General features: G+C 47.4%; 1 protein-coding gene across 2 annotated transcripts in view; it reads right to left on the bottom strand.

Annotated features, from left to right (window-relative positions):
• The window catches only part of rhbdd1 (rhomboid domain containing 1), a 48,001-nt gene that overhangs the window by 2,285 nt on the left and 19,626 nt on the right, over positions 1-26,090 (bottom strand). Inside the window, exons 5-7 of one of the 2 annotated variants that reach the window (XM_084315104.1) lie at positions 25,816-25,904; positions 13,845-13,901; positions 2,259-2,378 (exon numbers count right to left, since the gene is read on the bottom strand). In XM_084315104.1, the coding sequence (XP_084171230.1) occupies positions 2,259-2,378; positions 13,845-13,901; positions 25,816-25,904 (266 nt within the window). The remainder of the gene's footprint in view (positions 1-2,258; positions 2,379-13,844; positions 13,902-25,815; positions 25,905-26,090) is intronic. The other variant, XM_084315105.1, reaches the window with a different exon arrangement.

The raw sequence follows: 26,090 nt of genomic DNA, 5'->3' as shown, positions 1-26,090 counted from the left end.
GATGCTCCACCCATTCTTCATGAAGATATGGGAGGAAGAAGAAGTGCCAGGAGATTGGAAAGAGGGCTACCTCATTAAGATCCCAAAGAAAGGCGACCTTAGCAATTGCATAAATTACAGAGGTATCACACTGCTATCAGTGCCAGGGAAAGTTATTAACAGTCATCTTGAACAGGATGAAGGACCTCATCGATGCACAACTCCGTGATGAGCAAGCTGGTTACCGCAAGGACCGATCCTGCACAGACCAGATTGCAGTGCTGCGCATTATCGTGGAGCAGTCGATAGAGTGGAACTCGCCCCTGTACATAAACTTTGTGGACTATGAGAAAGCCTTTGACAGCCTAGACAGAGAGAACCTCTGGAAGCTTCTCCGACATTACGGGGTGCCGACCAAGATTGTTTCCATCATCAGGAACTCCTATGAGGGCCTGACATGCAAGGTGGTCCATGGAGGGCAGCTCACAGAGGCATTCCAAATGAGGACCGGTGTCAGACAAGGTTGTCTGCTCTCGCCCTTCCTCTTCCTGCTGGCCATTGACTGGATAATGAAGACCTCCACAGCACAGAGAAGGTACACGATTCAGTGGACGCCTTGTACTTGTACTGGACGACTTGGACAATGCCGACGATTTGGCACTACTGTCGCACACCCAACAACAGATGCAGAAGACCAACAACGTGGCATCCACTTCGGCACAAGTGGGACTCAACATCCACAAAGGCAAGACTAAGATCCTCAAGACCAACGCAGCAAACAACACCAACGCAATCATGCTGAATGGCGAGGCTATGGAAGAAGTTGAAGCCTTTACCTACCTTGGCAGTGTTATCAACAAGCAGGGCAGCACAGATGCTGATGTTAGAGCACGAATAAGGAAAGCACGTACAGCATTCGTGCAATTACGTAACATCTGGAGCTCAAAATAACTGACTTCCAACACCAAAGTCAGATTCTTCAACGCCAACGTCAAGGCAGTCCTCCTATAGGGAGCGTCGGAGCAGAGACGTGGATAACTACAGCTGCAACCATCAGGGAAGTGCAGGTCTTCATTAACAGCTGCCTGCAGAAGATCATCCACATCAGATGGGCAGACACCATCAGCAACAGCAAACTCTGGTAGAGAACAAACCAGCTGCCCTCAGAAATTAAGAAACGCAGACGGCGCTGGATAGGCCACATCCTGCGAAAGCCTGCAAGTACCATCACCAGACATGCCCTAACATGGAACCCACAGGGCAAGCGGAAAAGGGGTAGCCCAAGAAACACCTGGCGCAGAGACCTGGAGGCAGACACCAAGACCATGAAGATGACCTGGAACCAACTGGAGAGAACAGCTCAAGACAGAGATGCCTGGATCTAGCTTGTTGACGGTCTATGCCCCAGAAGGCATAAGTAAGTAATCTAGTGCTGTCAGGGGATTAAAAAATGTAATCTAATTAATTACAGGATTTGTAATTAATTAATCGAATTAATCGCATTTTAATCGCATAACCATTTTAGATCTGATATTCTATATTCTATAATCATATTTCAAATGGCATGTGTCGGGATGGCAGAATTCAGTACTGTATCTACAAAACCTTCTGTTTAATCATCGTCCATGTATTCATTTGCTTAGATTTTTCAGGTCTGGTAAATTTTTGCATGGTGTTATTCACAGTCAAAGATAAAAAAAATTAAAATTAAAAATTGAATCGATATTCTCATTTGGTTCATTACAATTTACTCAAGCCTAGTAACATACACTATTTCTGACACTGGGAATACATTCCCTGAGATCCATAGATGTCCCTAGAATCAGATACCAAGAACATGCAAATGAACCATTTAAAAAAAAAAAAAGTCTGTACATTTTTATTCTACGTTCTTATGGAATGAATGAGATAAATTGTTTAACGCGATTAACAGTTTAACGCAATTAATTAATAATTAATGCGATAAACTGACAGCCCTAAAGTAAACTATTACTTCTGCTACTACTACTACTATTATAACTACTATTACTATTACTGCTACTGCTACTACTACTACTACTACTACTACTACTACTACTACTACTACTACTACTACTACTACTACTACTACTACTACTGCTAAAACTACAACTACTACTACTACTACTACTACTGCTAAAACTACAACTACTACTACTAGTGTTTCTGAAGCTTCATATTGTTTCTCTTCCGACAGCCATGCTCAGTAATAATGATAATAATATGACTAATACTACTAATATCTTTTAACATAATATTACCTCCTGTGTCATTGAGGCTGTTTCTGACGGCTGCATCGTACTGCTGGTCCTCTGACAGGCCTGCTGAAGAGGACGGGTGGGGGTTGTGAGGGGGAGGGCGCACCCTACTCCCACTGTAGGCTACACACACACACACACACACACACACACACACACACACACACACACACAGACACACACACACACACACACACACACACACACACACACACACATACACACAGAGGAAGAATAGTGTTACATGTAATAGCAGCAATACTACTACTGTTACAAAGGGTCAGATTAAACCGAATATATATATTTACTGATTGATATATATTGCATAATATTTGTATATCGTTTGATATCCCTTGTGTATTCTTTGTACATATACACGGAATATCCCTTTAACCAAGTACAGACCATAATATTTCGTTCTCTTATTGGATAGCGTTCCACCAGCGCCAGTGCCATACCCCCAGAGTCGAGTTCAAAGCCACCGTCAAGGCTTGTCTCAACATGCCCGGTTCTGCCCAAGACTACGAGACAGGAATAAGGCTGGTACTAGTTTATTCGCCTAACATATAAATATGGCGCAGGTGAATACAGAAGTAGTTCGAGTTACCCAAGTGAAGCCTCACCCACGATACGACGTGCGGTGAAGTGGGCCCGTTTTGCCCCAAAATAGAGTCTTGTCTTATCCTAATACGTTTGTTCAACGTATCGTTCGCTCCTTACTAGTAAAGCCTTCATCACGAGTCAACAACCAAGTGAAGTGAGCAACCGTGTGTCTAAATAGAGCACTTATCGCCGCGTGCGAATAGGATAGTAAAGTGTCAGAGTTTAGTGGAATAACGTCAAGTTCAACCTAGTTAATGTGAAGTACCGCGCACCGGAGAATCTACACCGGTGAATGCAGAGCCCCTTTCCGGCTGGATTATTATTATTATTGCTTTGGACCAGGCTGTTGGAGCGGAGAAGAATCGTCTACACACCACTACTGTGGGATTTACCCGTGACGTGAGGAGCATCACTCGAGCCCGTCTCAAGGAGAGGCTGGCCGGCTTTCACCTGTGCTGCACGCATACTGGGATTACAGCTGCTGCTTTTCGTCTGCCGATCAGGGAGTAATATACCGCCTCCCATAGCAGGAGCTTATTGAGTCCCCGCTGATCCAGACTTTGCATTCGAACATTTCCTCCCCCTGCTGGCTTACAACCGGTGGGAACCCCCTACCAGAATCTCCCGCTGCCTCCCCAGAGTACCATAGATATAATTCCTAATATTCAGGTTGTATTATCATCTCATGCGTAATATGAGAATGGACATTCGTTATTGATTTGCCTACGCACATTCCCTTGCCTTATAAGCGCATCTAGAGTAAAGTATATTATGTATTCTTGCTGCTAATAAATACTTAAATCCAATATTGTTGTGGAACCGAGTCATTGTGGAGGTGTTCTCATCTGATATACCTGTGTACTGTATGGCCAGTAGTAATGTACATAAGACGGTAGTGGTTTAATGATACCATACTTATTAATACAGTCAGGGAATTGTACCCCTCAGTTACAATTGGTCCTTCGAGCCCCGGATAAGAATTAGCGTAATATTAATATAAACATGGCCGATGATGAACACAAACGGTTCTCCTAAGCTAGATCGCCCGGAGCGCAGACGGCAGCCACCTCTTCACCTAGAGGACTACGTTGTCAGTCCAATACCTAGCTTTAAAAGGAAGTTAAATACGGATAAAGTAACTAAAGCGGATAGTAAAATTATGTCCAACCCTACCGACCAGGCTACCCCGCCAGTAGAGACCCTAGTGGGTTCTAACGTAACTGACCAAGCTCACGGGGGGGACCAGGAGGGACATGACATGACTTTACCCCCAGACAACGCCAACGGGACAGTCCCCGGAGAGCTCAAGGATAAAGAAAGCGCTCCAGGGACGGAACCCGACCCACTACCAGAAGAGAAGCGCGCCCAGGAGACGGACCTCGAGGCGCGCCCAGAGAACAGATCTCCAACGAGCACTGCCGGAAGCCGATCACCTCCGCCGGGGTCTTCCCCCAGCGAAGCGGACAAGATGCTGGCGCAGGCACTCATCGCCACCCTGGCAGCCTCCACCGAACGCGATCGACTTCAAGCGCAACAGACGCGCGAGCGCGAACATTCTGCAACCGAGCGAGAGCGCTTCCAGGCGCAACAAAGGAGTGAAGACGACCGCATAAGACTGGAGACCAGACGCCTTCAGACGGAAGAGAACATTGAAAGAAGCCGCGCCGATGCACAGCACGCCGCCGCCAATGCACAGCGCGACGTCGCAAATGCACAGCTCCACGCCGCCCATGCCAGCGCCAATGCCCAGCGCGACGCCGCCAACGCACAGCGCGACGCCGCCCAGGCCAGCGCCAATGCACAGCGCGACGCCGCCAATGCCCACCGCGAAGCAGCGCGCGACGCAGCCCATGCCCAGCGCGAGGCAGAGCGCGACCGGCTGCAGGCGCAGCTGATGGACAAATTGGTTGCCATGGCGACACCCCCTCACTCCGCACGGAGCTCCCGGAAATCGTCACGACAAGGGTCTAGGACACATTCCCCTACCCGACCAAGCGACCCGGGACCCCGCCAACAGGAGGATCCTGTCCACGTCTCCGAACCCCCTCCCCGGCCGGTCCATACGAGACCCAGCAACCGGGAAGAACCGGACCACGCCGAGAGACTGAACAGAAGACTCCAGGTCCTAGCAGAGGAAGAGGAAGAGGAAGAGGAGGAATGTCAAGCCGACCAGCAGCAACGTACTCTGGACCAGGAGGCCCAGTACAGCCCCGACCAGCAGCAACGTACTCTGGACCAGAAGGTCCAGTACAGCCCAGACGTCAGCCCCGAGGCACTGCGCTACAAACCCCCGACTCAACTCACGGGTGAGTTTGACGCACCGCCAGCCCCGAGGAACAGCACCTGGGGACCCGACCTTCGGTACCCACCAAGTACCAGCCCAAGACGACACGCACGGGGAGACTCGCCCAGGAGGCCTCTCCCCCAACGCTCACCGATGTGCCAGTCATCCATGGCATCGTACCTTGGCACACCGACGTTCCCGGACTTCACACACGAGAACAGAGCACAGTACACAGAGCTACGAATGTGCTTAGAGACTATGCTGTCCGACGTACCAGATGAACCGTACAAGTATGCTATCCTACTCAAGCACCTGAAGGTGCCCAGAGCGCACAATATAGCGCTGGCATACTCCAGCTCTACTACCCCATACACCGCGGCTCTAGTAGCCCTCGACCAACGTTATGGACGCATATGGGACTACGTGATACAGGAGATAAGAGACATTGACCGTCTCCCCCCAGCCAGAGACAATAGAGCATTAGATGACCTGTCTATCAAGGTACAGTCCCTGGTAGGGATGCTGGGGGCCCAAAAGGAAAAGGGGATCTATGAACTGTACGCTAACTCTAATGTAGAGAGGATATTAGAGAAGCTCCCTCCCGCCCGACAAGAGCGCTTTCGGCGGCAGAGAGACCACCGCGACCCCAACGGTCCAGAGGCATCCCTCCTAGACCTATCTGAGTTCCTCGCCAGGGAGGTCAGTAGCCTACGACTCGACACGTTCGTATGGAGTGGACCAAGCCCAAGACCAGGACCTCGGGGATCAACAGATAACCGTCGGTTGGTGACCGTTATGCACCAAGCCGAATCAGTACCGCAGCACAAGAACCACAACACCCCCTCGACGAAAGAGGACCAGTGGAAGATTGAGTGCCAGTACTGTGAGGGAGAACATCGGCTGTACCAATGCGACACTTTCGGGAAGCTGACCACGGACGAGGTGAGTCAGTGGATCAAGGACCACCGCCGCTGCTTCCGCTGCGCGCGCAGCCACCTAGCAGCTGAGTGCCGCTTGAAGAAGAAGTGCAGCAGGTGCGGTGGCACCCACTTGGAGGTCCTGCATGACATCAACAGGCGTCAGCCAGGACAACAGAGTGGGCCCGTCGCGGTAATGTACCATGCCGAGGCGGTGGCACCAGTACCGAAGAGCCACCAGACCGCTCCCTACTGTACCTACTGCGACGGCGGACACTGGCTGGCACAGTGCGCCGAATATAAGACACTGAACCCCGTCCAAGTTGACCAGTGGCGTGAGGCGGCCCAGGCGGGCGCCGCTTACCGCGCAGCACTGTGCGGAGCCCACCAGAAGATCCAAGGCAACCGACCAACAGGAGTGCTCCACATTGACCAGCATAGCGGGACCCCCCGAGTGCTCATCAAAGTGGTCAGAGTGCTCCTGAGCTACAAGGACAAGGTCCTGGACACTTACGCCGTCCTGGACGATGGGTCTGAAAAGACTCTCCTCCTCGCTTCCGCAGCAGCCCAGTTGGGCCTGCGGGGTGTCAAAGATACCATGACCATACGCACCATCAGAAGGGACCAGAAGACCATAAAAGATGAAAAGGTCTCCTTCAAGATAGCAGCGGTGGACCAGCCCGAGAAGCAGTATAGTATAACCAACGTCTTCACCAGCCACGACATAGGCTTGTCTCAGTACACCTACCCCATCCCACAGCTGATGGCTAAGTATGTGCACCTACGTCAACTACCTATACCGCTTATCGACGGCGCCACACCGACCCTGCTCATCGGCTCCGACCACGCGGACCTCATTCTCCCAATTGAGGCGGCCCACATCGGACCCAAAGGATGCCCAGTCGCGGTTCAGACCCGACTGGGATGGACGCTCCAGGGCCCCCTCTACGGACTTGACAGACAACCCACGTCTACACGTTGCCTACACACAAAGGCGAGCGACACCGGCCACTCCCTCGTACAGCAGAGGCTATTGACATTAAGCGAGAGGCCCGTGAGAGAACCGTGGGCACCAGAGGGAGTTCGGAACTCCACCCCCCTCAGCTGCGCTCCAGACGTAGCTGACCTCGAACCCAGCACCCCAAGCGACTCCTTGACGGGGCGGCCGGCACCGGCCCCTCCTCAGACGGGGTACAGAGCAAACAAGAGAAACAGACGGAGGAGGAGGAGGCACAGCCAAGCACAGATCAAAGCAGTCTCAGGCCCGCTTCCTCCTAAGCCCCCCTTCATCCCGTCCAGTCGTCATGACCATAGACCAGTCACTACCCCGAGCTGCGTGGCCGGCCGGCCGCGTAAGCAAAGTGACCACTGGTGCCGACGGAAGGTCAGAGCGGCAGAATTGCCCGTCCAAGGGCGGACCTACAACCGACCCGTGGCGAGGCTGATAGAGTCGCCAAGGCTCCCCGACTCGCTTAATGACGACCATGACCCCCTGACTTTGTGAACTGCCCTACCCTCACAACGGACACTGAGTAGTGGACAGTGCGGTTAATCTGTCTCTGCTTATCTAATTAGGTGGGACTAATTAGGAGGCGGCTGTTACAAAGGGTCAGATTAAACCGAATATATATATTTACTGATTGATATATATTGCATAATATTTGTATATCGTTTGATATCCCTTGTGTATTCTTTGTACATATACACGGAATATCCCTTTAACCTAGTACAGACCATAATATTTCGTTCTCTTATTGGATAGCGTTCCACCAGCGCCAGTGCCATACCCCCAGAGTCGAGTTCAAAGCCACCGTCAAGGCTTGTCTCAACATGCCCGGTTCTGCCCAAGACTACGAGACAGGAATAAGGCTGGTACTAGTTTATTCGCCTAACATATAAATATGGCGCAGGTGAATACAGAAGTAGTTCGAGTTACCCAAGTGAAGCCTCACCCACGATACGACGTGCGGTGAAGTGGGCCCGTTTTGCCCCAAAATAGAGTCTTGTCTTATCCTAATACGTTTGTTCAACGTATCATTCGCTCCTTACTAGTAAAGCCTTCATCACGAGTCAACGACCAAGTGAAGTGAGCAACCGTGTGTCTAAATAGAGCACTTATCGCCGCGTGCGAATAGGATAGTAAAGTGTCAGAGTTTAGTGGAATAACGTCAAGTTCAACCTAGTTAATGTGAAGTACCGCGCACCGGAGAATCTACACCGGTGAATGCAGAGCCCCTTTCCGGCTGGATTATTATTATTATTGCTTTGGACCAGGCTGTTGGAGCGGAGAAGAATCGTCTACACGCCACTACTGTGGGATTTACCCGTGACGTGAGGAGCATCACTCGAGCCCGTCTCAAGGAGAGGCTGGCCGGCTTTCACCTGTGCTGCACGCATACTGGGATTACAGCTGCTGCTTTTCGTCTGCCGATCAGGGAGTAATATACCGCCTCCCATAGCAGGAGCTTATTGAGTCCCCGCTGATCCAGACTTTGCATTCGAACATTTCCTCCCCCTGCTGGCTTACAACCGGTGGGAACCCCCTACCAGAATCTCCCGCTGCCTCCCCAGAGTACCATAGATATAATTCCTAATATTCAGGTTGTATTATCATCTCATGCGTAATATGAGAATGGACATTCGTTATTGATTTGCCTACGCACATTCCCTTGCCTTATAAGCGCATCTAGAGTAAAGTATATTATGTATTCTTGCTGCTAATAAATACTTAAATCCAATATTGTTGTGGAACCGAGTCATTGTGGAGGTGTTCTCATCTGATATACCTGTGTACTGTATGGCCAGTAGTAATGTACATAAGACGGTAGTGGTTTAATGATACCATACTTATTAATACAGTCAGGGAATTGTACCCCTCAGTTACAACTACTACTACTGTTGCTACTCAACTAACCGCCTCGGCCAGTTCTTCATACCAGCGGCCATCAGGCTCCACAACAGTGGGCAGGGACCAGAGGTGCGTTGCTCATGGGATGGGGTTGCACGACGTGCAACCAAGCTTTTGTGAACAGACACACACACACACACACACACACACACACACACACACACACACACACACACACACACACAGAGACAAAAGGCGGCATGGTGGTGTAGTGGTTAACACGGTCCTCAGATCAGATAAACCTCTCTCAACACTGTTCTCAGATCAGATAAACCTCTCTCAACACTGGGTCTCATTCCCGAAAATTTTCCAAAGATATATTCTGGAAGACTTATCTTGGAACCACTGAGACATAATCTATGACAAGTACACTCTGAGTCCTGAACGTGCTGGAGATATGTCTTAAGTGGCTGAAACGGTCGCAGAAATTATATGATCTGATATCTGCTTGGAGAATGGCATTCTGTCGTAAACTCCAAAGCGCGTTCCCGTTCAGCTCATTTGCATACAAAACACCGCCTCCATAGTTCCTTATAAGGCAACTGGTGACGCAGCTGTGTGAAATGGAATGGCGGAAGTGCTTTGCGAGCCGCGTGATTACGAAACCTAGCGTCAGTCAGTGCCAATCAGAGAGCGTCTCCGAGAAATGCGGCTAGGTTTCGTAATCACGCTTGCGCCCATCAAAACTAGATTAGATTAATGTATGTAACTCCAGCATCATTAACACCACGGTAACTCCCCTACATGTATCTGACCATTCCTTCATATCCTTCTCACTAACTCTCATGCTTAACCGAAAGGTCTTCACCCCAACTCAAACAGTCTCACTCAGACGCAACCTGCCCTCCCTATCCCCCTCCACCCTCTCCTCTGACATACTATCCGCTCTACCTTTGAGTGACACCTTCTCTGCTCTCTCCACAGAGATGGCAACCTCCACCCTCCTTTCAGCCCTTGCAACCTCCTTCGACAAGCTCTGTCCCCTCGTTGAGAAACCTGCCCGCCGTTCCCCACCCAGTCCATGGCTGACAGATCCAGTGAGAGAACAAAGACAGGTCCTGAGAGCAGCTGAAAGGAAGTATAGAAAGTCACGCCTCACTGCTGACATCGACACATATCACAACCTCTTGTTAACATTCTCCAAAACCATCACTAATGCCAAAGCTTCTTTCTTCCACCATAGGATCGAGGCCTCTGCCAAGAATCTTCGCAAACTGCATGCTACCATGTCCTCCCTCCTCACTCCCCCCCCACCCCCCCCTCCCTCATCTTTCTCTGCCGAAGACTTTGCGATCTTCTTTGAGGAAAAAGTGGAGAACATCCGCAGCTCCTTCTCCCAACCCCCACCCATTCCAAATGCTGAATCGAGAACCTCATCCTTCACTCTGTCATCTTTCTCTCCCATTACAGAAGCAGAGACCCTGACACTGGTAACGTCAAACCGTCCGACTACTTGCCAGCTGGACCAGCTACCCTCCCCACTCCTCCAGACCATAGCACCAGACATCCTCCCATTCCTAACTGCAACCATCAACTCCTCACTCAACTCGGGGGTGGTCCCCACCTCCCTAAAACAAGCCAGAGTCACGCCGCTCATAAAAAAACCAACCCTGAACCCTACCGTCATAGGCAACTACCGTCCTGTCTCTCTTCTCTCCTTCCTTTCTAAAACACTTGAACGTGCTGTATCCAACCAACTTACTGCTTATCTCTTACAGAATGACCTCCTAGACCCTAATCAGTCAGGCTTCAGGACTGGTCACTCCACAGAGACAGCCCTCATTGCGGTCACAGAGGCACTTCACTTAGCAAAAGCGAAAGGCCTCTCCTCTGTCCTGATTCTCCTAGATCTATCTGCAGCCTTCGACACAGTCAACCACCAGATCCTCCTTGCGGCCCTCGCAGGAATGGGAGTGGCTGGCTCTGCGCTGACATGGCTGTCATCATACCTCAATGACCGCTCCTACCAAGTGTCATGGAGAGGGACCCTGTCGGCCACCCGCCCCCTGCGGACGGGTGTCCCCCAGGGCTCGGTTTTAGGACCCCTTCTCTTCTCCCTCTACACTAAATCACTGGGTAACATTATCACGTCTCATGGCTTCTCCTACCATTGTTATGCCGACGATACTCAACTCTTCCTCTCCTTCCCTCCCTCAGATATCCACGTCTCTGAGCGGATCTCGGCCTGTCTGTCCGACATCTCAGCCTGGATGACGTCCAACCACCTCAAACTGAACCTAAGCAAAACAGAATTGCTCCACCTGCCGGCCAAATCCTCCCCCCTAACCGACCTTTCAATCACAGTCGAGAATACAGCTGTGACTGCGTCCCCGACCGCCAAGAACCTTGGTGTTGTCCTCGACGACCAGTTGAACTTCTCTGCTCACATCGCAGCGACGACCAGAACCTGCCGATTCCTCCTGAGCAACGTCAGAAGGATACGCCCCTTCCTGACAAAAGAAGCCACCCAACTCCTCGTCCAATCAACAGTCATCTCCCGCCTCGACTACTGCAATGCACTGCTCGCTGGCCTCCCGGCCACTGCCACTAAGCCTCTTCAACTCATTCAGAACGCAGCGGCCCGCCTGATCTCAAACCTACCGAAGTCGGCCCATGTCACCCCACTTCTTAGGGACCTGCACTGGCTCCCCATTGCTGCACGAATCCGCTTCAAGGCCCTCGACCTAGCATACCGTGCGGCAAAGGGAACCGCTCCCGCCTACCTCCGGTCAATGGTCTCTAACTACACACCCTCAAGACCCCTACGCTCTGCATCTTCTGGCCGCCTCAGACCTACTCCTATCCAAGCTCCGGGAGGGTCATCAAAGAGAAGTCGCCTATTCTCAGTCCTTGCCCCACAATGGTGGAATGAACTACCCACCCCAGTTAGGACAGCCGAATCACGTCCAATCTTTCGCCGTCGACTAAAGACGCACTTCTTCAACCATTATCTGAATTAAAAAAAAAAAAAAAAAAAACAATAAAAAAAAATCTAACCCTAACTAACCGTACTGTCATGCACTTGTCCTAATAAACTAACCTACACTGTAGCACTCAACACTTTGATGAACATTGTTGCTCAGCTGATAGAGTTGTGCCCTTCCTGATGGCTTGTCGTACAGAACTTGTAAGTCGCTTTGGATAAAAGCGTCAGCTAAATGACTAAATGTAAATGTAAATGTATTGGCATCATATACAGCTCGCGGTACACACCTGCCGCAGCGCGCGCGCACACACAGACACACGCGCGCACGCAGTACTGTATATGAATGAATGAATGACATATAATATATATAGCCTACGGCGGGCGTAATGAATGAACGCAGTATGGCTTATTATTCCATAAGCCTATAGGCTACTGTTCATTCGTATGCGCACACAAGACTTGTTATGGAATATTAATGCAGTCTATTTCCACCGATTAGCTTTAGTTCTTATTTATTTATCCACTGTCATTTCAGTGTTGGTGTATAGGCTATATAGTGTATTTCAATATAAGTTTAATTGATTAATGATATATTGGAAGGAATGCAGGTTTATAGCTATATCAACCCCCTCCAATGTACAGTAAATGACCAAGTATGGTTGTCAATATTCCAATGTACAGTTTTGCTTGTACAGTATAAGTCTATCCCCCACCCATCCCTACCCAACCTCCTCCAACAGTTTCTACGTCAAATGTACTCTCTTTTCTGGACTCTTTTTGTATCACAAACAGTACTGTATTTGCAAATCTGGTATGTCATAAATGTATAGATGTAGCAGTACTGTCTATCTGTGTCATGTGTGTCATATATGTTATGATGAATTGAAAATGGGGGACCCTGATGTAAACAAGACAAAATTCTTTCTCTGGTCTGCATCCCTTATGTAATTGAGCTGTACTGTACTGTACCCATTCTGCAATCTGTTAATAAAGTTTTCAATCAATCAATCAAACAAAGGTCTCTCCCATTGTATACCAATCAATGGGATACATTGCATGTTGACCTGCATTCTTTAAAATGTATATAATTAATCATTAAAACAGATGTGTAACAAATAAGAAATACAAATTCCACAGAAGGCATTAAATTATTATTATTTTCAATCATTTCACAATAATTACATAATTGTGTTTGAATATCTGAGTAATTATTTGTCCAAAATAGCTGGTTCAGATATGGTTAATCCAGCTGCCCTGTGATCAGATGAATCCAGATTATTTATTTTTCCGACATCAAATTCGTAATTTCTTATCGTACAAATATTGTCATATTTATTTTAATTATGATTAAGTAATTAATTCCAAGGAGGCCTGTAGCGTTGACGTGAAGGAATCACTATGAGAACAGTCTGTCAAGTTATAATAACATTTTAAATTAGTCAATCAATCATGAGATTTGATCGTGGGCTGAGAGCATATTTAAGTGTGCTCCTCAGCACTCTTAGATCTGCTCTCAAATAAGATCTCAGGAAAATTTGAAGACTCCCACTCCCAGCCCTAATATGTCTTAAATAGGCCGAAATCTGGCTAAGACGAAATATTTTGTCGTAACTTCGTTCGAGAATGAGACCCACTGTTCTCAGATCAGATAAACCTCTCTCAACACTGTCCTCAGATCAGATAAACCTCTCTCAACACTGTTCTCAGATCAGATAGACCTCTCTCAACACTGTTCTCAGATCAGATAGACCTCTCTCAACACTGTCCTCAGATCAGATAAACCTCTCTCAACACTGTCCTCAGATCAGATAAACCTCTCTCAACACTGTCCTCAGATCAGATAAACCTCTCTCAACACTGTCCTCAGATCAGATAAACCTCTCTCAACACTGTCCTCAGATCAGATAAACCTCTCTCAACACTGTTCTCAGATCAGATCAGAGTATAGTACCTGAGAAGGAGTAATGGTTGTTTGATCTGGAATTATATCCACCCAACGTCACAAAACCTGTAGGAGACAAAGGATGTTATTTACTCATGAACATTCCGACTGTGAATGTATGTTGTGTTGCTCTGGTAAGATTGTGTTGTGTGTTGCTCTGGTAAGATTGTGTTGTGTGTTGCTCTGGTAAGATTATGTTGTGTGTTGCTCTGGTAAGATTGTGTTGTGTGTTGCTCTGGTAAGATTGTGTTGTGTGTTGCTCTGGTAAGATTGTGTTGTGTGTTGCTCTGGTAAGATTGTGTTGTGTGTTGCTCTGGTAAGATTGTGTTGTGTGTTGCTCTGGTAAGATTATGTTGTGTGTTGCTCTGGTAAGATTGTTTATTATTATTATTTTCATTGCATTTAATTAAATTGGTGAATAGTCAGTTCAGCTATATTATTTGATTTAGTGCTGTGCTGTCATTGGTGCATGCGACATGTGCTGTCAACAATACAGAACATCACTTCCATGTTGACGTCACATGTCACCAAGGTTAATATATTGGAGGCTAATGGTGCATTTAGATGGTCCTCGTCAATTAGTAAAATGTCAGAGTTTACCAACAAGGAAACTATAAAAGGAGCAAGGGTCGTCACTGTGCCGTGTGATATTTAAACAGGTTATTACCTCGGATGTCAGAATCATCTGCAATTTGTTGCATTGTTAACTAGCTAACATTTGGTGTACGTTTCCTCAGATAGCTGGTATATTTTGACTTTATAGGCTTCAATAGAACTGGCACTAAAGTCTGGCATCAAGCAGAACATAGAACGCTGGTATTCTGACCTGATGACCCTTCCTTATTTTATAGTTTCCTTGTTATAGAACGCTGGTATTCTGACCTGATGACCCTTCCTTATTTTATAGTTTCCTTGTTATAGAACGCTGGTATTCTGACCTGATGACCCTTCCTTCTTTTATAGTTTCCTTGTTATAGAACGCTGGTATTCTGACGTGACGACCCTTCCTTCTTTTATAGTGTCCTTGTTATAGAACGCTGGTATTCTGACATGATGACCCTTCCTTCTTTTATAGTGTCCTTGTTATAGAATGCTGGTATTCTGACGCGACGACCCTTCCTTCTTTTATAGTGTCCTTGTTATAGAATGCTGGTATTCTGACGTGACGACCCTTCCTTCTTTTATAGTGTCCTTGTTATAGAATGCTGGTATTCTGACGTGACGACCCTTCCTTCTTTTATAGTGTCCTTGTTATAGAATGCTGGTATTCTGACATGATGACCCTTCCTTCTTTTATAGTGTCCTTGTTATAGAATGCTGGTATTCTGACGCGACGACCCTTCCTTCTTTTATAGTGTCCTTGTTATAGAATGCTGGTATTCTGACGTGATGACCATTCCTTCTTTTATAGTGTCCTTGTTATAGAATGCTGGTATTCTGACCTGATGACCCTTCCTTCTTTTATAGTGTCCTTGTTATAGAATGCTGGTATTCTGACGTGATGACCCTTCCTTCTTTCATAGTGTCCTTGTTTATCACCAGGAAGTTGGCACTCAAATGGTCGACTAAGTGGTGAATACCAGGCAGGTTCCATGATCCCCGAGTTCATGACCTTTTGTGGCGCAAACATTTTATTGTGAACATGGATGATGTTGGAGCCAAAATGCCCTTCTGTTTATTTAGTTTTATTTCAACTCACGGTGCAGAGGTGTGGCATTATTAGTCACCATGGCAACCACCACAGGGGGTGGTTACCCATATATACTGATCAGAGGGTGATGAGCCCCAGGTGCGCAAGTGGAATAGCCATACAGTTTTTGACCGTGTCTTGTCGTGTTCGAGATGTGCCGTATAGGTCGGCGGTCAGTGTTATTAGTAAAAAGAGTTTTTGTATATATATTTTGGTTGATAAGTCAATAAAAGGATTGGCATATCGAAAATGATAAGAGCTCTCTGGACATTGAATTCTTTAAGCACGCGTCTAACTCAAGCCAGTCCACTTGCCCCTCGCAGTAGGCTTATGTAAAGGAGTCTACATTAGTCAAAAACTAAGGCTCTTCGTTTGAAATGGACAATTGCCTTTGTTACTTATTGGAAGACGAGGATAATCGCGCACGGCGCTCAAGATTAATTCAAACAGCTGATCAGCGAGACAGCGCGCTCTGCGCTCAAGATTCAACAGCTGATCAGCGGGACGTGTGATCAGCTGTTTTGGTTCACCGTTTCGCTTGGAATTGCGCGGAACGTGGACAATCTGGACCAAGCTGCCCAGCACCAGCACCGTCGGGGAGCGGACGGACCGGGAGGAGCAGCCCACCACCGTCAAGGAGCGGACGGCATCACCTGCCCCAGCACCATTTGGGCGAGGGAACGGACCAGGGAGCTGTCCACGGTACCACCGTCAAGGAGCGGACGGCATCACCTGCCCCAGCACCATTTGGGCGAGGGAACGGACCAGGGAGCTGTCCTGCGCGCAAGCAGTTTATTGAATAGCGCTCGGACAAGGAGCGCTGTTTGATGTTGAATAGCGCTCGGACAAGGAGCGCTGTTTGAAGACTTTTCGAAGTTCAAAGAATAAAGTCAAACGGCCCCGACAGCGCTGCGCAACGAACAGGTATGTAGCGCGCTACCGGTATATCTTATATGGCCATATACAAAACAAATGTGTGCACACACAGGGTCAATTGAGAAAAATATAAAAAGGGAAAATTCCAATGCATTGGTGGTATATGGTTGTGCAACCCGTTCGTGTGTGTGTCTGTCAAGGTTTGGTTAGAACGTCATGTGATGATTAACTGTGGGTTTTGTTTATTGTGATTTAACCAAAGGTACCGTTTCATATTGAATCTGTTGGTCTTATATTCAGTGGTGCGTTATTGAAATCATCTGGGGTGACACGCACCACGTGCACGCGCGCTCCCGGCAATGCGCATTTAATGTCCCCTCGCTTGGGCACAGACTAAAGACAGTGCCTAATTGCCTCTACGAATGGAATGTAACACGTCTTCACAACAAGGTTAGGTGTGAATGTGTCTGAGAACGTATTTAACACACCTGACGACCGGAGCTATTGATATGCAAATAGCGAGTGAGGTTACACACCGTGGTACCCCGTCCCATGAACAACGCATGCCTGCTTATATTGCTGAAATGAATTCTGATAAAGGTGTTCAGAATCCAACAGAGACCAGCGTTATGGTTGAACAGCCCGCCACGGCTGAAACTCATTGTAAAGAACCTTCATTGGTTGAAAAGTCACAGCCCACACCCACAGTGGCTAAAACACAGTCCGAGGTGGACACAGGTCAAATCACACACAATGTTGATACCGATCAGCAGGTCACAAAACGCAAGAGTAAATTAACACCAAAAGCCCTATCGGATAAAATTGACACATTACATAAATTACATAAATCTAAATTTAACAAGGCTTCTAACTTGCAAAAAACGATTTTGGGGTTAATGCAAAGTGGATGCAAACAGGAGGTGCAATGCGCATTTATGCAATATCTCCACATATGCAAGGAAGCAGAAGCAAACCAGGAGGCTCTGTTGCCAATAGTACCTCCTGAGGAAAGGGGAAAACATGACATTTGGTTCAAAGCCAAAATGATCAATGTCAATGACTTTATTGATCACATGAATGCATGGACAAAAATGACCAAACCTGTGGAAAGTGTTAATGAGGACGAGGAGGACGTGCAAAATCTAATTAATCCAAATGACAGCATTTCTAATGTGGGAAGTAAAAAATCTGCTCACAAAGGTCACACAAGGTCTGGTACCAGCAAGTCCAGCAGGTCCAGCAGATCTTCTACCTCAGCAGCTCGCTTACAGGCCGAGGCAGATAGAGCTTCACTTGTGATTCACGCTGCAGCGTTAAAGGATAAACACGCTCTGGAGGAGCAGGAACAAATGCTAAAAAAGGATAAACACGCTCTGGAAGAGCAGGAACAGATCCTGAAACACGCTCAGGAAGCCAAGGAACAGATCCTGAAAAAGGATAAACACGCTCTGGAAGAGCAGGAACAGATCCTGAAAAAGAAAAAGGAAACGATGGAGCTTGATGCACAATTGGCAGCTACCAACGCAAGAATAGCAGTATTACAATCCCCCAGTCACCAAGCTCTTTCACTCACACAGTCCGATGGAATGGACTCCTACTACAGGAAAGGAACAAGGTTAAAGGAACCCTCAGTCACTCTCAATCCTCGGGCAAAAGAATATACATCACTACCACAGCAACCACAAGCTATGCAACAGCAACAAGCACCCATTCAACAACCACCACCCTGGCAAATACCACAAGCTATGCAACAGCAACAAGCACTCATTCAACAACCACCACCCTGGCAAATGCAACAACCTATGCACTTGATGCAGCCAACACCCATTCAACAGCCCCCATTTTGGCAAAGACAACAATCTATGTTGTTACAGCCAACTCCCATTCAAACACAACCGCCATCTTTACAAAGACAACATGTGTCTTGGGATGGAGCACAGGACAATACAATCCACATGGAAGCTCCTGTGCAGCTAACGACCCCAACTGTAATTTCACCCCAAAGCAATGAAACCTCAGTTGTATGTAACCTATTAAAAAGGCAAAATGAGATAACAGCAATGCTAGTGGAGCAGCAAACCACTCACTTACTGCCACCAAGAGAGATTCCATATTTTGATGGGGATCCTCTGCAGTACAGAACCTTTGTCAGAGCCTTTGTTCATTGTGTGGAGAAGAACACGAGAAACAGAGGTGATTGTTTGTACTTCTTGGAGAAGTACACCAGGGGTCAGCCTAAAGAGCTTGTACGTAGCTGTCAACACATGGCTCCAGACAGAGGCTATGATATGGCAAAGTACCTACTTGAACAACACTTTGGAGATGAATATAAAATCACAGCAGCTTACATGGAGAAGATGCTCAACTGGCCGCTAGTGAAGGCTGAAGACATAAAATCTCTTCAAGCCTATGCTCTTTTCCTTCGGGAGTGCTGTAATGCTATGGAGAATGTCCAGTACATGAGGGAACTCGATATGCCAGCGAACATGAAAGTATTGATTTCAAAGCTTCCATACAAGCTCAGAGAGAATTGGAGAGTCTCTGTATGTTCGATAATGGAAAAACACCATCGCAGACCACAATTCATGGATATTGTCACATTCATTGAGCGCCAGGTAAAGATTGTCTCAGACCCAGTCTTCGGAGACATTCAAAATACACCACCAAGTACAGGAAGTAGACCTATGAACATGAACAGAATGAAGTCACAAATTAAACCCAAATTCAAAGGAGACAGTTTTGCAACCACAGTTACTACCATCGAAACCCCTGCAAAGCAAAGAAATGAATCTGCTCACAACACCAACACTTGTGTATGTTGCTCTAAAAATCACACTCTGGATCAATGTCCTCAGATGGAGGAGAAGACACACAGGGACAAGATTACTTTTATAAGGCAAAAGGGAATCTGTTTTGGCTGCCTTCGCATTGGACATCTTAGCAGGAATTGCGAGAAGCGCTTGACTTGCAAGGTGTGCAGCCAAAACCATCCCAGTGTTCTTCATATTAATCAGAAGGAGAGAGCAAGCAACACAAACCAGCCAAAGAAACCTTCGGTGAGTAACGCACAGATCTCTTTGCAAACATGTGGACAAACAGGGGCCGGTAGCAGCAATGGGACTCTGTCAATCTTGCCTGTACAGGTGAAGTCCAGCAAGGGAGACAAAATCATCACAACATATGCATTTTTAGATCCAGGCAGCACTGACACATTTTGTTCAGAATCCCTAATGAGAAGGCTGAACCTTACAGGAAGGAAAACACAAATCAGCTTACATACCATGGGTCCAAAGGCATCTGTGTCCAGCTACATACTGACAGACTTGGAGATCTCCAGCCTCACTGGGAGGCAGTTCTATGACCTGCCCAAGGTCTACACCCAGAAGAGGATGCCTGTAACCACGAGTAACATCATTAGCCAAGAGGAGTTGGCTAAGTGGCCATACTTAGATGGGGTTGCCCTTCCTCTGATTCAAGCTGATGTGGAGTTATTGATAGGTACCAATGCCTCCAAATTGCTTGAACCTTGGGAAATTGTGAATAGTCATGGCAATGGGCCATATGCCATTAAGACCCTATTGGGGTGGGTCGTTAATGGTCCCCTATCAGGCTACAGTGAGCAGCGGAGTGAGAATGTCAACCCCGCTGCTATTGTTAATAGGATCTCTATAACAAATCTGGAGGAGTTGCTGAACAATCAGTACAACCATGATTTTAATGAAAGGTCATCAGAAGACAAAGAGGAAATGTCGAGGGATGATATGAAGTTCATGGAAATCATGACTGATTCATGCAAACTGCAAGATGGACATTACACCTTGGAGCTTCCCTTTAAAAGGAAAGAAGTGTCTCTGCCAAACAATCAGTTTGTTGCTAGGCAACGCATCCTTGGACTGAAAAGGAAGTTTGGGAGAGATGAGAAGTTCCACCGAGAATACACCAACTTTCTCGACGACGTAATCAGTAAAGGATATGCTGAACGTGTTCCTGAACATCAAGTGGAACGGTGTGATGGAAAAGTGTGGTACATTCCACACCATGGAGTGTACCATCCCAGGAAGGGCAATCTGCGTGTCGTATTTGACTGTGGAGCAGAGTATAGAGGAAAATCTCTCAATAAGGAGCTTCTACAAGGCCCTTACCTCACCAGCACCTTGTTAGGAGTCCTCACACGTTTCCGGCAAGAACCTGTAGCCTTAATGACTGATGTTAAAGCGATGTTCCATCAGGTCAATGTGGCACAGAAAGACAGAGATTTTCTTCGGTTCTTGTGGTGGCCTGACGGCGACGTATCCCAAGAACTGGTAGAATATAGGATGACTGTGCATCTCTTTGGGGCAGTGTCTTCTCCTAGCTGTGCTTGTCATGCCCTCCGAAAGACAGCAGAAGATAACCACAACAGTTTCCCTGCTGAGGTACTTGACACGGTCAACAGCAACTTCTACATGGATGACTGTCTTAAGAGCTTGCCATCAGAAGAGGAGGCTGTTAAAATGGTCAAGGATTTGACAAATGTTTGTCAAAAAGGAGGCTTCCATTTGACAAAATGGATTAGCAATAACCGTGGAGTGCTGCTATCCATCCCAGAGGAAGACCGATCCAAGAATTTGCTTGACTTGGATCTCGACAGAGACCAACTGCCAGTGGAGAGGGCCCTTGGACTTCATTGGTGTGTTGATACAGACACTTTTAAGTTCAAGTTGGCACTCAAAGAACAGCCTCATACTCGACGTGGGATTCTATCGATGGTCAGCTCAATCTATGATCCTTTAGGATTTCTTGCCCCACTCACACTTCCAGCCAAGCTCATACTGCAAGATATGTGTAGGAGGAACTATGGATGGGATGATCAAATTCACCCAATTCTCCAACAGCAGTGGACGAAATGGTTGAGAGACCTGGAAAGAGTGATGGCATTCAAAGTTGAAAGATGCCTCAAGCCGGCAGATTTTGGAGAAACCATTCGTGGTCAACTACATCACTTCTCTGATGCCAGTGAAAGTGGATATGGCACTGTGACCTATCTGAAGATATGGAACAACAGCAACAGGTGTCATGTCTCTTTTCTGTTAGGTAAAGCCAGAGTTTGCCCACTAAAGCAAGTCACCATTCCACGCTTGGAACTCACTGCAGCTGTTCTTGCTGTTTGTGTGGACACCATGCTCAGAGGCGAAATTCAGCTTTGCCTTGAGAAATCTTGTTTCTGGACTGACAGTACTTCAGTTTTAAAGTACATCAGAAATGAAGACAAGAGATTTCACACCTTTGTGGCAAATAGGATTTCTACCATCCGAAGAACATCTGAAGTCACGCAGTGGAGGTACATTCATACCACTCAGAACCCTGCTGACAAAGCCTCAAGGGAAGTTACGGTGGATGATTTGCTGACCAACAGAAGTTGGATTGAAGGCCCTGAGTTTCTTTGGAAACCAGAGGAAGAGTGGCCAGATAGTATCTTGGAGTACAACATTGCTGCTGATGACCCTGAGGTCAAAAAGGATCTCACCATCAACGCAGTAATTGTCGATGCACCAAGTGCCACACACCAACTGATCACCTACTTTCTAACTAGAAAAGGTTGAAGAGGTCAGTTGCTTGGATCCTGAAACTACGAAAGACTCTATTGGAGATGAGTCATAAAAGAAACGGAGTCATGAGGATGCAGACAATGTGGTTCCTGGTTACTTGGAAGAGTCCTGGAGACCTATCCCGACAGGAAAGGACTGGTGCGTTCTGCACGAGTGTAGACCAGTAACTCAACTTTGCTTGCTTCAAGAAGCTGCAATTTAATAGACCAGTAACTAAACTTTGCTTGCTTCAAGTAGCTGCAATTTAAATCTTCTAATTCAGAGAATTGTTTTTTGAGTTCTTTTGTATACATGTATTGGCTCCATTATGTAAATATTATTTTGAATTGTTCCTGGCCTCCTGCCATTCTCAATTAGGGGTGGTTACCCATATATACTGATCAGAGGGTGATGAGCCCCAGGTGCGCAAGTGGAATAGCCATACAGTTTTTGACCGTGTCTTGTCGTGTTCGAGATGTGCCGTATAGGTCGGCGGTCAGTGTTATTAGTAAAAAGAGTTTTTGTATATATATTTTGGTTGATAAGTCAATAAAAGGATTGGCATATCGAAAATGATAAGAGCTCTCTGGACATTGAATTCTTTAAGCACGCGTCTAACTCAAGCCAGTCCACTTGCCCCTCGCAGTAGGCTTATGTAAAGGAGTCTACAGATGATATGATGTTGACCTGCTGGGACCTAATGGTTGATCACATGACCTGCAACATGAAGAAAGGGTTGAATAATAAGACCTCATAGAGCTGTGACCTCATAGACACCTGAGAGCTGTGACCTCATAGACACCTGAGAGCTGTGACCTCATAGACACCTGAGAGCTGTGACCTCATAGACACCTGAGAGCTGTGACCTCGTAGCCTGAGAGCTGTGACCTCATAGCCTGAGAGCTGTGACCTCGTAGACTGAGAGCTGTGACCTCATAGACACCTGAGAGCTGTGACCTCGTAGACTGAGAGCTGTGACCTCATAGCCTGAGAGCTGTGACCTCGTAGACTGAGAGCTGTGACCTCGTAGCCTGAGAGCTGTGACCTCGTAGCCTGAGAGCTGTGACCTCATAGACACCTGAGAGCTGTGACCTCGTAGCCTGAGAGCTGTGACCTCGTAGACTGAGAGCTGTGACCTCGTAGCCTGAGAGCTGTGACCTCGTAGACTGAGAGCTGTGACCTCGTAGCCTGAGAGCTGTGACCTCGTAGACTGAGAGCTGTGACCTCGTAGACAGAGCTGTGACCTCGTAGCCTGAGAGCTGTGACCTCGTAGACTGAGAGCTGTAACCTCGTAGCCTGAGAGCTGTGACCTCGTAGACTGAGAGCTGTGACCTCGTAGACTGAGAGCTGTGACCTCGTAGACAGAGCTGTGACCTCGTAGCCTGAGAGCTGTGACCTCGTAGACTGAGAGCTGTAACCTCGTAGCCTGAGAGCTGTGACCTCGTAGACTGAGAGCTGTGACCTCGTAGACTGAGAGCTGTGACCTCGTAGACTGAGAGCTGTGACCTCGTAGCCTGAGAGCTGTGACCTCGTAGACTGAGAGCTGTGACCTCGTAGCCTGAGAGCTGTGACCTCGTAGACTGAGAGCTGTGACCTCGTAGACAGAGCTGTGACCTCGTAGCCTGAGAGCTGTGACCTCGTAGACTGAGAGCTGTAACCTCGTAGCCTGAGAGCTGTGACCTCGTAGACTGAGAGCTGTGACCTCGTAGACTGAGAGCTGTGACCTCGTAGACTGAGAGCTGTGACCTCGTAGACTGAGAGCTGTGACCTCGTAGACAGAGAGCTGTGACCTCGTAGCCTGAGAGCTGTGACCTCGTAGACAGAGCTGTGACCTCGTAGCCTGAGAGCTGTGACCTCGTAGCCTGAGAGCTGTGACCTCGTAGACAGAGCTGTGACCTCGTTCACCTTGTTCACATGATACACTTAGGACTTATAATAATAATAATGCAGGACTTAACTCAGAAGTCTTTATTCGGCATGCAACGGCATGCGTGATGGGCGGCACACACACACAGGAACACACACACACACACATGCACTGTTTTTTTTAGGGTCGCCGATGCGCTTGAGCTCTGCGCTTGACCCATCCCGTCGTCCTTCCCCCCAAGGGCAGCCGGGAGCAGACAGGGTGTCGGCGAGGTACCGCTCCCGAGGACCAATCCAAGTGCTCCTGCCCGTCTTCGTCAGGGACGCGACAGCGTCAAGCGATCTGTTGTGCAGACTTTACCAGTTGACGAGGACCGACTGAATGCACCATAATTGCCCGTACATTTTCATACATGCTAAATTAGATTAGATTCAATTCAATTCAAATGTATTGTCATCATGCAGCACAACAAAAATAAGTTTGGCATCCAACCAGAGTGCAAATGTAACAGTAAAGTGCAATAGTGATAAACAATGTACAGGTTGTAACTGAGGGGTACAATTCCCTGACTGTATTGTTAGATATGATATTTAATACCACTACCTCATGTACTTTAACTTCTGGCCACCCAGTACAAGATATAAGTATGATGAACACTTTCCCACCTGATGAAACGAATCCACACAAATGTACCAAATCGAGGGTTTAATACAGCAAAGGGTGTATACAACGATCACTTAATTACATTTATGATTTGAAATATGAAATATGCACTTTTATGGCAAATGAGTATTCGTAGGTAAATCAACATTGAATGTCCAGTCTCTGGTTGCGCAGGGAGTAAGTATACAACCTGGAATATTTAGGAAAACGATAGCGATGGTACTTAAATGATTATAGCTGGATACACTAAGGGGGGGGGGGGTCCCGCTGGTTGTAAGACAGTAGGAGGGGGGGGTTAGAGAAGCCGCTGGCGGTATCCCATCTGGCCGACGGTGTCTTGGGAGAATCCAAAGTCTTGGACACGGTGCCCACAGAACCTCGGGCCGCAGACGAATACAGCTGGACCCTCTGTGGAACGGTATCTGCCGGTCCACAACGGAGAGACGTGAGGCGACCTCACGTGTAGAGCGCCGTCTCACCTGGAGTCCTCTCCGGGGGGTAATTCCAACACTCCGCAGTGTTGGCCTTTATCCATGGAATAATCAAAGCACACAAAGCATAATCCAAGCCGTGGAAGGCTCGCCGTCGTCTGGGTAGAGTAATCCAATATACAGGTCCAGTCGCTCTTGGCCCGGAGCTCCTCGGATGCAATCACCACTAGGGGTCTGACCAGCCTGGTTAAGCGTCCAGATAACGTCAGGAACGATGGGGGTACTGATAACTGTAGAACTCTAACCGAACGATGCACCATACATAAATAGACTATTATTAGCTTAATAGAATACGTCCAACTCGACGGTATGGTGCCAAACTATGACCATTCAACTATTAATCTACACGATATCTCAATGCCTATTCTGGGCCAAGTAGGCCTTACTACACCGCACGTGCGTCGTGGGGAGGCTTTTGCGTCGGTCACTCTGTTGGAGGGTAAAGAACTGGACTAAAAGAAAGTTCTACTTTACTGGCGCCATATATATATGCGCTATGAACAAATAGTACCATTCGTATTTCGCCCGACATATTACTGCGCGGAACCGGGGGTTGCCTCGACATGTTAGGCGGCACGATTGAACTTGGACCTAGGGGTATGGCAACCTGGCGCCAGGTTCTCGTCCAATGGTAGAATGAAACTATTATGGGCTGTTTAGTAGAAACGGGGATATTCAATGCATATTGTACAAGGAATATACAGGGGATATCAAACGACATACAAATACAACCAAATATATATATATAAGTAAATATACATATTCGGTTTAATCTGATCCTTCACAACACAGGTGATTAAACTGGGTATTAAATATATAAATGAACCTGCACAGGTCTTCATGATGAGCTTCAGGGGTCCAGAGGTGTAGAGGAGTCCCACCAGAATACCAGCCAGGTGACCGACGAAGGAGGTGCTGCACACAGAGCAGTAAACCAGGTGATTAAAGGAGAATGACACTCATTTTAAAATCCCAGCACTTAACCCCCAAACTGCTCAGTGGTCAACAGTGTCAATCTGTGGTTGTACTGGGCAGCTCATAGTGGTCAACAGTGTCAGACTGTGGTCGTACTGGGCAGCTCCTAGTGGTCAACAGTGTCAG

Source organism: Notolepis coatsorum (assembly GCF_963971535.1).
Source record: "Notolepis coatsorum genome assembly, chromosome: 1".
In the NCBI taxonomy this organism is placed as follows: Eukaryota; Metazoa; Chordata; class Actinopteri; order Aulopiformes; family Paralepididae; genus Notolepis; species Notolepis coatsorum.
Note: the sequence above shows the minus strand (reverse complement) of the source record. Positions and strands in the feature narration are given on the sequence as shown.